General features: G+C 35.8%; 1 protein-coding gene across 7 annotated transcripts in view; it reads left to right on the top strand.

Moving 5' to 3' along the window:
- LOC124186994 (glutamate receptor ionotropic, kainate 2) overlaps positions 1 to 13,351 on the top strand; it is a 246,943-nt gene that overhangs the window by 184,859 nt on the left and 48,733 nt on the right. For all 7 annotated transcript variants that reach the window (XR_006871761.1, XM_046579226.1, XM_046579228.1 and 4 more), the window contains exon 5: positions 9,186 to 9,343. Coding sequence is in view for 6 of the 7 variants with exons in the window: in XM_046579226.1 (XP_046435182.1) it covers positions 9,186 to 9,343 (158 nt within the window). In the remaining variant the exon portion in view is untranslated. The remainder of the gene's footprint in view (positions 1 to 9,185; positions 9,344 to 13,351) is intronic.

The following is a 13,351-nucleotide window of genomic DNA, read 5'->3' as shown; positions in this document are numbered from 1 at the left end:
CCAACTCTCTTACGTTTTAACGAAGCGTTCTCTTGTACCTAATTTCCCCGACTCGTTGTCACCTGCAAGTGAAGAAGTTTAGAAACTAAAGGAGTGAAGTGGTAGTCGAGTGTCTGCGGAATCATACCCAGGGGGCAAAACGTGGTTCGCGGGTGAAGAAGAGAAAGAAAAGAATCTAGCTGTTAAGAGGAAGAAGAAAGGACGGATGATAAGCGAAGCCGTTGCTCAAAGAGCCGGGAAAGGAAATGAAACCGAGGACGAAGAAGAGGAAAAAGAAAAGAGAAACTCACTTCTCCTGTAAAAGCCACTTGGCTGAACTAAACAATTTGTCAAGTGAGAGAAATATGAGAAGAACCGAGTTCTCGTATTACAGAAATCTTGACTCGTTGAGATAATTAAAAATATTGTAATCGCAAAAGATATTTCACAGTGCCGAATGTTTGTTAATTCATTTTTCACTCGTACAGTGCATAGAAAAAGAATCAATGTTTATTGAATTTCACGCAGTCCAATGAATATCTTTAACTTTGAGTTAACTTTTCATTTCAATTCCGATACGAATGAATAATAAATAAAAGTTATACAATGTTTAGGAGTATAAAAATATTATTCTTGTAAAAGATTCACAGGACTGAAATACGATGTGCACTTGACTTGACATTTTTTTCAACTTCACGTTGACTCTTCGAGCGGTACTTCGGAAGCCGAAAAAAAGTCTGAGGGGAAGTCCGAAGTGGCGATACTTTGCAGGAAAAAAGAGGAAAGTAACGTACGTGGAGACAAGATCGAAAAAAAAAAAAAAATTTGCCACTTATCGCGTTTTTCATCTTCTCTTTGACGGCCGTCAGAAGAGCTTGTTTAAAAAATCATGACTGCCTGTATATTCGGATTTAACACAAGAAAGGTGAGACACAGCAGCGTTTTAAAGCCGGTCCTACATAATTCCGACTGTTTGTTTTCCCCGTTTTTGTTTCATTGCATCTTGTTCTGTACGTTCTCTCTTCTCTACATTTGCCAAATTATACTCGGCATCGGAAGTTGAAAAAAAAAAAAAAATGGTACCGTGGAATGATTTTTTTTTTTTGTTGATAATTTAGCGTGAAAAACTGAACAAAGATATTTATGTATGTACAAGATATATGTGGGAGATTCTACGTCAAATCGAACGACAAAAAGAGATTTTTTTCCCTGACCACTTTTGATGTTCTCGCCCTTTTACTCACTTCATTTCGTATTGAAAGCATCAAATTTGAATTTTCTCAGATTTTTCTGACGAAGCATTTTTTTTTAGCACAGCTAGTGGAAAAATCAGGTTTTAACAATTTCTCATTTTTTCAAGTTAACATAGCTTGAAATTCGGATCACATGTGAAAAAAGTTTCGCATCTTTGAATGAAATTTGTAAAAGTAATTATGTACGATTCTTCGTGCCCCGTTAAATCGCAGTTTTGACGAAAAGTCTTCGAAAATCTTCTGTTATAAAATAGTGCTCTAATCGAACTGGCTAAAAGTTTTCCACAGCATTCCTTTATCAATACGAAAAATTGTCTACAAGTTTCTTAGTGGGAGGAAAAGTAGTTGAAAAGTTACAAGTCACAGTTGACGTGGAACTGTGAAATTTCTCGTCCATACGTACTGTAATGTGGCGGTATGAATCGTAAAAGTTACACACATCGTTGAATTCTTACCTCGGATGAATATGCTCAAAAAATATTGTCCGGCGGTACGGAATTCACGTATCATGTCAGGAACCCTGATAAATAACAGACCGAAGTATACTCCTCGAGAAAAAGTTGACGACCGAAGTTATAAACAACACGCGTAACAATTGAGGATCGCGCTCGAGTGCGCAGCAGCGCCACGCGCAGGATAGGCAAACATCTTGCCGCGGCGCGAAGTTTGAATCGAATTCTCGCCACTGTGTGAATATTTGCTGATATATCTTCTGAACCACTCCACCGCCCACTGTAAAGTTTTCAGAGAACCTTTCGCGTTGAAAAAGACACGCTGTGTGTAAATTGTAACCCATTCGATCACGGCACTTTTCAGTTACAAATAATTTGCGCGCATTTTGTATAAAAACTACACTGAAACGGGGTGTGAAAAATCCAAAAAAATACTCTCGAGAAGTTCACAACTAAAGGTTAAATTTTTGTAAAAGAACTTTTCTCATATTTCGTCCAGGTTTTAAGCTACCAAGATGCGAAAAATCAAAGCGTTGTTGAAATGAATTTATTAGAAGAGTTGTCGTGAAGATATTGTGTGTCGAAAAAATCTGAAAAAAATTCAAAGTTCATCCTTTGAATATGTACTTTGACTGTGTGAAAGGGAAATCAGATTAAAATGGGTCAGGGAAATCGACTGTTCCATTTGACCTGAAATACCCCGTATTTATATATATATGTATATACCGCCAGTAGTATATTACTATGTAAATATCAGTGAGGGTTTCGGAATATGTAATTGAGAAAAAACAGCAAAGAGGAGGAAAGGAAATGAATAATCAACAAGTGAATAAGTAAAAACGAGCTGGAGCAGAGAATATTCATCATTAAATGATCAAAGCAAGCTTTGTATTCACCCCTCAGATTTTATCCGCGCGTTTATTCAACGAGGAAATAAAATATGAAAAATTTCATGTGCAAGTTGACACATGGCTGATGGCACGTGAATGTTACACAAAAAGCTTTCCATGTGAAAATGATAAAATTAAAATAATATGGCAGCTAGTGTAATTGTACAGATTGGATAAAAAATAAATATTGATCAAGGATCTCTCCGATCTTGTGGGTGGGAAAAGATATTTTGAAAAAGCCAGAAATAGAAAGAAAATATTTCGGTTTCTGATATAGAATTTCAAAATATATATGAATCAAATTTATTGTTCGAACTTTACAATTTTTAAATCTTAATACATAGCCCGTATAACGTATGGAATAAAAATTGTTGTAATATTTTTTTTAGAATACTTTAGTTTGGAATTTAGTTGTATCGAAGCACTTTTTTATCAATTAGGTAGTAATAAAAAAGAACGATGCCAATGAAATTAGTGAGTTTACGTATAACACGTGTATATAAAAATTTGACAATAATGAGGAACATTTTAATGAATAAGCACGATTGTTGCTAGGAAAAATTGTAGTAAATAATTGGAGTTAGGCTGGCCATGAGAAAAAAATAATATACACTGAGAGAAATTTTTATTTCCGGTTACCGCTCAGTCCTTAACAATTTTCATTTTTTACCACAATTGACAAAATCTAATTATAGGTAGAAAATGAAAATTAGTTTTCTGGCTGTTGTCGGAAACTCTAGTATTCGTTACTATTCTTTCTCATTACGATTACTGTTGCTATATTTTCTTGCAACTGTTGCGAAAATTTAACGCTCGTGCAAGAATAAATTGACATTAAAGCCTTGATTAGCTAAAAAAGTAGAGTGAATCTCACGAACTGATTTTGCGTTGCAATCACCAAAAAAGGATCGACGATAACGCAAAATGTTTACGCGTACCTCGTTTTTCCTAATTCCAACAATATTCGAACAGTTTTTTCAACGATACCTGTTTTGCTGAATTTATTTAGTTACTGTAACAAATGAAATGTTTCTCAGTGTACCTATTAATATCCAATTTGAATTTCGAACTAAAAATTCAGATTCGTGATCAATGATCCTACGAGAGTGCAAATATTTGTAGATTCTTTTTTTCTTCCATACTGGATTCACTATTTTGAATTTGGCAAAACTGACCTAAAATTCACGATCAGACATCCAATAAATCGACAAGTATGAATTTTTATCAAAATCCAAATGTTTTTATTTTTATTATTTCTCAGCTTATTGAACAGGCCAAATTTAAATTTTCACAAATCTGACTTTAGATTCACGATAATCGACCCAAAAAAATCTCAGGGTGTCAATTTCGATTTGCTTCTATTCATCCGTTGTCAATTATAACGAAACGTCGAGATGTACAGTAAAAGCTCAACTTTTCATTCCCGTCGTGATTACAGGAACTTCCCCCTTTTTTTTTTTCCTCTGAAAATAATGAAACGGAAAGTGAAAAAAGAAGCCAGGAAATAAATCCTAAAAATGTGCGGTTGTTAGACGATGTGTAAGATGAAGAAAAAATGAGCCCGAAGGAAAGGGGGGGGAAAAGGAAAATGCAGCGAGGTGAAAATAAAGCAGTTTCGCCTCCTGTTCCCATGCATGCTGTATGGGGTGAGGGGGGATGAATCTGGCACGGGGTTCGATGGTGTAAAAGGAGTGAGGGACTCCGCACACGTGTTCGGAATGGCGAAAATTCAACAATAATAAATCCAAGATTCCGGGAATATATGCATGACACCGTGCATGTTACAGGCAAATGTGTGCATAATGTATATACAGTACACCTGTAAACGCGAATACAGTGCCGACTCTACGGCGGTGGGCTTTGAACAAGATAGAGGTAAAATATGCATTCGTACGGTTGGCGGGGGTTGAAATATTTCCGCGTAATTTACAACCACCGTAAAAACGCCGACGCGGTCTGGTCGCCATACGAATACATAATGCAATGCGGTTACACGCGTTAGAGTGAAGAGGAATTTTGCGAGAAAGTGGAAATTTCCGCGTTTCAAAATGATGTTTGAACAATCGATACCGAGGGATGATATGTTTGATGATTGTATTTTTGTTTGCTTCTGCCATTAATTTGATCTAATGATAGTTTCGACGGAGCGGAGTTTAAGTTACGAATTTCAAGAGTTCGAAAAACGCCCGATTTCGAAATTATTTGGTCGCGAAATTTTGTAAATATTTATTTATGCTGTTATATGTTAACGGGATGTAGAGACAGATATATGCAAAGGTAAGGTTAAAGATTTGAATCGGTAATTATAATAAAATGGACAGGCATAGAAAAAGAAAAAAAAACAAAGAACGATGATAAATACGAGAGTTACATCTGACATTGAATTGAACAAATAAAATATAAATAACGATAGAAATCTTTCAATCATTCATTTCATTAAATTTCACTTTTCTAACTCTCTGATCGTATTTAAATTCGTAGACGTTAAATCATCTATGTCGTTACATTTAAAATTACACACTGATACATTAATTCGCACAATCGTACACAAAGTAAAATACGTCTTTTTAGTTTATTAGTTCCTTTCTATCAATTGCTTTTTATATTTCAATTTAGCTGTCAATTTCTAATCATTTGAGATTGTATTTCTATTCGCCTGTGTAATATATTGAATTTTTAGTTTAATTTTTTACAGTTAAACCGTAATAAACGATCATATAATCGAATTTATATGTAAATTAGCAAATAATCTTTGAACACGATAAAAAAATTATAAATAAGAATTATAGAATTTGATAAACTCTAACAAGAGGAAAATTTCTTTGCTTCACGTCATTCTCACCTCGTTACTTGTATATATGTATTTACTCTTAATATCCTCACTTATTATTACATATTTTGCCTGGCAATATAAGAAACTTTATTTTTATTTATTTTTTATTTTTTTTAATGCTTATAGGATAAAGAAAGAAAGAAAAAAAAGATCGCACATCAAAAGGACTTGAAAAAGAATCGAGTTCAATTCGAGCGAAGTTCGATTTCAGGGTGAAAACCAATTGATCGGAAAATTTGACTGCCATACAATTTTGAAATCATGGAAAATTGAAATCGACTAGATTTCAGTGAATTTCCTCCAACTATGCCTATAATCCTGTGCAATTAATTCACCAAGAGATACGCCAAGCGCCCGACTTTCCGGCTAATTAATAATCGTGCTAATTAAATTGACGGAATATAATCGCCGACAGGTGTATCATGATTTGGTAAACAATAGTGTGGGGGGGGGTGAAGCGAGGGTAGTTTCGACATTCCGTAGAGGAACAAATCTCCTCGATTAATGCAGTATCCAGATAGACAAGAGTCGAAGGTTGAATTATGCGGTTTTCAAAACTCCATGTTTGCCCTAAGATCGTTATAATTATTCACTCATCATCGTCTTGGCAAAAGCCGAGTGAAAATGAAGGGCGGAGAATCATCGCGAATAAACGAATCATGAATCGTGATTTTTTTCAACCCCGGAGATAAGATTCCATGGTCAGAATCCAGCGAAACAGCAATTTGTTACCTTTGAACGAAGGAGGGTAGAAGAGAGACGGCGAAAGGGTGGAATAAAAATGAAAAAAGAGACCCGCCGTTGGGCGGAGAGGGTGAAAAAACAGCCGTGACGATAACTCCGAGCACCCTGATATGTCGATCCCTGACAGGTATCGATTGAATATAGTAACCGATCGACACATGTGAGGACGAACCGGGTGATAGATTTTCTATTTTCGGAGGGTTGGTTGGTTTTGGGGGGAGGGAAAAAATTACGCCTTGAGAGGAAAAACATTGTGAGACGAGTTAATGAGGGAGGATAATTCTTAGCGCAACGGCGTGCCTTCGACACTCCGAGAGATTTCCTCCCCCTGTAGTTGGGGGTGAAAATGAGGTGCGGGTAAGAAATCGGAAAAGGGGAAAATCAGAATGGTCAGAATTCCGAACATAAATACATCGAAAACTCACAATCACGAAAGAATAAAGCGGTGAATCTTCATCTTCATCATTCAATAATGGAAATAGAATATAAAAGTATCGAAATTTGAAGTTGCAGAATTTAGAATACACAACTGGTGATAATTCAGAAAGGCCGTTGGCAGAATGAGGAAAATGCGATTGCTCGCAAACACGAATAAATAAACTTCGGATGGATCGTAAAGTAGAATTTTCATCTATGCGAATTCGTAAATGCGAAGGATCAAGAATCAGAACGTTTGGAACTCTGAGTAGTGATCTCGTAGAAGGCTCGGAATATAGAATTGCGTTATATCAGAATCGTCGGAATGAAGGGTCGCAACATATGAAAAGAGTCAGGCACATCGTCGGCCACACTCTAAAGGCCCGACCCAACAGCTTTAACGACTCAAAGTTGTCCGTTTGCATCGCGTTCTTTCTTCTTTGTTAAGCATCGAGTAACGAATTTCTTTGATTCTGTATACAAAACATTTTCCAAGTAAAAATAGATCAGTTGGATAGACTCGGAATGTGAAATTCTGGTGGTGAGTCATCCATACGGTTACTTTCGGAAGACCGATCTTTCTGAATCGTACGATTCTGAACAAAGACCCTTCTACATTCTGGATTTTTACTTTTATTTTTATAATATTTGGACATTGAAAATATGAAAATTTCTACAAATTCATTTTCTGGAATATTGACTCTATACGTTATTAAATTCTGCATCTTTGAATTCTTGGATTAACGTTTTCCGAAGTAAGTGGGTTCGGATAATAGAGTCCGCAAGTAAATACATTTTAGGTAAGCTGCAACTTTTTATCGGGCACAATTCGGGACTTAAAATTTCCGACAGTATCCGTTCTCTCACATTTCTTATTCGATATTATTAAATTCGGAATTCTGGCGATTCTGATATTCGGTTTTTCTGATTTCTTACCGTCACCCGTGATAATGGTATTTGGAAAATATCGCGCAATGATGACAATAATAATAATGAACTTCACGGGGACTTCTCACGGTACGGTGTTGAAAAAAGGGACTCGAAGCAAGCTGTTTCTTCGCTAAAAGGTCGGAAAGCTCACCCGCCATTTATGAAATATGTATATAGTGACGCGCCCTTCTACGTGCGTGGTTTTCGACAAGGGATGAAACGGCCTGAGAGAGAGAGAGAGAGAGAGAGAGAGAGTTGGAGTGAAAAATTTCACGCCTCGGTTGCCGAATCTGGTTCTTCAATTTACTACTCGACGGTTATTCGCGTCGATTGGCCGGATTGACGCGGGGAATTCAATCGCGAAACGATTATGCACGATTATTTCACGTCGGCGGATATTTGTATTACATTGAATTTATCGAAGGAAAAATTTTCCAATAATTCACTGGTACGATCGGTTATGTGTGAGTTGGTCTTACTTCGAAATACGTGGATTGGTGTTTGTTGTTAATTTTTTAACGAGATAGTCGTACGTTGAGAAGCTTACTGATTATTGTTTTATAAAGCTAAAATTATGATCTGTTTAAGAATTAAAAAAATTTAGAATACTGAAATTATAGACAAAAGTCTAGAAACCGATGCTTTATTAGAAATCGTTAAAAACCTTGTACATTCTCTCGATTTCCATCACTTCAGTTACAAGGGTAATAATTCTTACCACATATTTTATATCCATTTTTTTTTTTTGTTTACATAGAGAACTTTGAAAATACATTTCCTTTCGGTTTTTCGCTAGTTCTGATAGTACACTAATGCCAATAGCGACCTAATGTAAATTATTATCGTTAGAAACAAACGACGAGCAAAAATCGTGAAATTTGAAGGAATAATTCATTTTCAAAAAACTTACCCACACGCATAAATGTTTCACATAAATTATAATTTTTTTTCATCGCCGATTTCCGATATTAAATAAGATTTAAAAAATTCAAAATGGCTGATCTAATACGACGGAAAAAAATTTTTAATTCGAACGAATCCTAGAATCCTAATAGAACGAATCGAAATCTGTACAGATTTTTTCACGGTAAAAAGTAAAATTCGTAGCACGTATATATATATATATGTGGTATCTGCTTTTAATTCAGCTTGAGATTTTTTTCTCACTCTTTCTCTCTTTTTCGAGAAAATCGCATTATTTTGATTCACTGCTCGTAACCGAAATGGACAATTTTTGGGCTTATTTCACAATTCACGGGCAGCAAGAATACAAAAAGAGCATTTATCGTCGGACGGTTTTCTCTCCCAAGAGATTTGGATAATGTCCGAAAAAGGTGCCTGACGGTGCTTGGTCGAGGACAATAAAACAAAACTATGAAAAAAAAAAAAAAAAAAAAAAAAAGGAAAAAAGAAAGAAAAAATCAAAACGGAAAAGAAAAGTATCACACGTAACGAGAATAGAAGGCAAAGGTTATTCGCGTCGTTGGAAAAGCTCGCGCGGATCGGGAGCTTTACTCGCTCGTTATGCGAGTAATATATATATATTTTATACGTATATTAATATATATATATACCGAATCCTCAGCCATATTCTGTTTGGCGTGCAAGCTCGGATTAGGCTGGGGCTTGCGAAAACAAGCGAAAGATCACAACGGCGGGTGAATTAGCTTGTGTTTTATTATTCCAGGCGTACGTCGATCTCGTAAAGGCATGGGGATGGAAAAGCTTCACGATCATATACGAAAACAACGAGGGACTTGTCAGGTTACAGGAACTCCTCAAGGCCCACGGACCCAGCGAATTTCCGATCGCCGTTCGGCAGCTTGGCGAAGGCCTGGATTACAGGTAGATCATAAATTGTTATTTTTTAATTCTTTCTTTTTTTTTAATTCATTTCGTAGATTTCGAATTCACTTTTTTTTTTTCACAGTTTCGAGTCCATTTTCTCACCCTATTTGCGGAAAAGTCCATGCCTTGCAAACGGACAAAATTCTCGTCATCCTCATTTTCGATTCTGTTGAAAGTTGTCAAGGTCGTATTTTGATAGGGTTTCCCACGACCTTTGATTTGCTTTTTTTTGCATGTTTCTGATTTTGTTAAAAATTTTTATACTTATCGGTATTTTTCCAAGCGTTGAAGCAGAACAAAATAAGAAAAAAAAAAATGAAGGAAATGAAATAAAACGATCATTCAATCACGAAACCGATCTCCAATTGAAAGTGCGAAAAAAAAAAAAACTAAAAGTTTTCATACATTTATCTTGAGAATTATAAGGAAGATGAAGCAACGAAAGTTTGTATATTTGTAACTAAAAATAGGATGAATGGAAATGAAATTGAAATGATTTTGAGATTCTAGATACACATATCTAAAAAATTAAAAATGACAAGGATGCAAATTTGTTGGTTTATAATTCAATAATTTCCATTGTTCAATTTCCTTGATATGTTTTTTGATTTATACTCGCTATAAAATCTACACTGAGATAAATTTTATTCGTTACAGTGACTAGAAAAATTCCGTACAACAAGCATCTTTGAAAAAACTGTTTGAATATTGTTCGAATTACGAAAAACGAGGTACGCGTAAACATTTTGCGCTATCGTCGATTCTTTTTTGGTTATTGCAACGCGACATCAGTTTCTGAGGTTTACTCAACTTTTTTAGTTAAACAAGGCTTTAACGTCAATTTATCGTTGCTCGAGCATTAAATTTTCGCAACAGTTGTAAGAAAATATGGCAACAGTGATCGCAATGAGAAAGAATGGTAACGTATAATAGACTTTCCGGTACCAGTTATAAAACTAATTTTCATTATCTACCTAGAAGTATATTTTGTCGATTGTGGTAAAAAATGAAAATAGATAAGTACCGAGCGGTAACCGGAAATAAAAATTTCTCTCGGTGTAATATTTACAATAAAAATGTAAATGAAAAACTGAAAATGAAAAGAAAAAGGCCTTGCCGCGATGCTCGATTCGAGATTTCTTTGTGGATAATTTTTTGATGACAATTGATCCTTCATTTTCGCGTTCGGCTCGAAGCCGAGGAATGAAATTGTTCTTTACGGACTGCGGAGATCGCGGTTTCTGATTGCTTCAAGGTTGGGGTTGGGGTTGGGTTGGGTTCGTTGAAGTTTTCGTTAAAGATTTGAGTTGAACCCCCGCGTTTACAATGCCGGGTGAGATAAGAAGAAACCGACGGTGATATTACCGCGGTTCCCTTGCTGGTGGATATCGTACGAAGGTGTATACGTATACACGCGTTGGTGTGTGTACCCGTAACGTGTCTGGTGGAAAAGATACGCCGAGTTCCTCCTGAGGGAGCAGTGGATCCTTGAAGCGATCGTTTTGGGGGCGGGAGGAATAAAGAAGAATACGGAGAGTAAAAACAAGAATAAGAGCGAGGATACGAAACGTGGGAATCGAATAACGTCCCTAATGTGAGAAACCAAAAACGCCCCGCGGCTCTTTACACTGGGAGAAAATAAAACGAGCGACGGTACGAAGAGGATGTAAAGAAAAAAAAAAAAAACAAAAAAAAAAAAACGCGAAGAGGCCACGAAATTGGAAAAGGGGTAAAATGGAGGCAAATTTACTTCGCGGCGATGCATATTTTGGGGCCGATGTTCAAGTTCCGGAAGCGCCGAATTCTGAATTTTTTTTATGGCGAAACTTGAAGTGAATGGAAAAAAAAAAAAAAAGAAAACAAACTTTGAAGAAACGGCAAAGTTTCGAACGGTCGGAAAACCGACGAAATGCCTTGCGATTCATTTTCGGATCCGAGGAACGGAACGTTTCTAAAATTCAAGATCGCGGAGCCAATGTGATTAATTGCAAGAATTCCAAAAAAAGAAAAAAAATGGCCAATATAAATTTTGCCAAGACTTGCCTTTTTCACGAATTTCCGGTTACGAATTTTGAATTTTCGATATAAATAAAAAAAAAAATGGTTCAACCGAATTCATGTTATCACAGATTTTTCAAAATCAAAGATTTTCACTTCGCATTCGTATTCGAATTTGGAAAAATCCTAGACGTAGTAAAGAATCACGCTTGATGAATGGATGGAAAAACTCCGTAATTCTTGGCCGAAAGCATCGACGCGTGGATTAATAATAAATATCCTCGCTCTCCGGTGGGTGGAATAAAAATCATGAGATTCGAGTCTGACTCGATCCTCGGACGTATCGATTTCGCAAACGAGACAGCCGAAGAGCGGTAGGTAAAAACGTATTCAGATGGCAGAATTTCATACTCGCCTAATTCCCACTTCATCCTCTGTCGTTTCACAAAAACTTGTTGGCAGGGGTCGTAACATGATGAAAAAAAAGTATCCCAAGGGCGAGGGAAATGTGACGCAGTACGTGGCTGGGTGATTAATTTTCATTCTCGCTTCCAGTTTTCTGTTTCTTTTTTGTTTTTTTTTTTTTTTTTTCTCTCATGTCCATCGTTATCAACTCTCTCGTTTACGACGATGAAATAAACGTGAGAGAGAAAAAAAATTACGCGCAATGTACGTAGAATAGGGGTGGTCCTCGTATGAGGTTGGAAAAAAAAAAAATCGCGACGAAAGAAAAAAAGAAAAAATTACCCCAATCTTCTTCAGAATTTCATTTCATTCCCTTGGTCTCTCGTTCCATTTGGGCGGAAAGTTACAAATTGTTCAAAAATATCCTCATCGACGATGTATTTCGTACCAAATTTTAATTCAAAATTATTCGTTGGCAAAGAAAAAAAAAGAACAAAAATCCATATTCTCGAATAGACGGTACGATTGAACTTTAAAAAAATTCGTTTTGTCATTCGGACAAAAACTGAGAAGAAAAAAAAATAAATAAAATTGAAACAAAACACTACAGCATTCGTTTAGTCGGCACTGTAACGGAATGACCCGTACATCAACGCTAATTGTAAGTAATATCACAGTTAATGACATGCGAATATTGAGGTGATTTTTTTTAACTTGATCTGATGGTTTGTCCTTTTCCAAATATAGAAGTAAAAAGAAAAAAGAAATAACGAGTTAAAGTAGTACACGTTTCTAATGGGAAACGAATCTCACCGAATATTCGAGAATATGAATTTTTTTGCCTATGAATAATCTTGGGATAGAAAGAAATACGAAACACAGCAAATCAGCATATCTATGAATAATTTGAAACTTCCCGCTCAAATAAGAAAACTAAGGGAATCAAATGAAAATCTGACAAAATTTGGAAAATGTATTTTTTTTTTTTTTTACCAATTGTTTTTTGGAACTGATTTAAGAGATTCCATCGTAAATTATTGTATTAAACTCATATAACGACCACCTTAATGTACGAGTTAAAAGTTACAAGACGTGAAAGGTTTCTTGTCATGTAAATGTGGGCAAAAAAAAAAAAAAATGAAAAAATAAAATTTGAACAAAGAAGAAAAAAAATTTACCGCCAATTACCAGATTTCGTTATTTTCTATGCCTTCTTATTCTCATATGTATACATAACGCAAGTTCATAAGAAGAGTTTTTGCGGGGTTTATATCTTGGACGTAAACTTGAAGAAGTTTAATCTTAAAGCTCTGAGCGCGTTTCTGTTATATAACTTCAACCGCATTCTCGCGGTTTTACGAAAGACAAACTATTCCGTTTCCCTCCTCTGTGAATAGTCGGGAAACTTATATATATTAAGATCCTTTTAGGTAATTTGATCCTGCATACGAGCTCGCTGTTGCAGCAGTTGCAGCAGAACTTTCATGCTGTTTAATTGATCAAAGAGGAATGCAAGATGTTTAAATCAGGAAGTTTTCTATTTTTTTTTTTTTTCCTATTTCGCCGCAAAATATTCTCCTCTGATCATTCCTCCGCCGATTT

This window comes from Neodiprion fabricii, chromosome 7 (genome assembly GCF_021155785.1).
Source record: "Neodiprion fabricii isolate iyNeoFabr1 chromosome 7, iyNeoFabr1.1, whole genome shotgun sequence".
In the NCBI taxonomy this organism is placed as follows: domain Eukaryota; kingdom Metazoa; phylum Arthropoda; class Insecta; order Hymenoptera; family Diprionidae; genus Neodiprion; species Neodiprion fabricii.
This window is presented reverse-complemented; position numbering and strand designations above follow the sequence as displayed.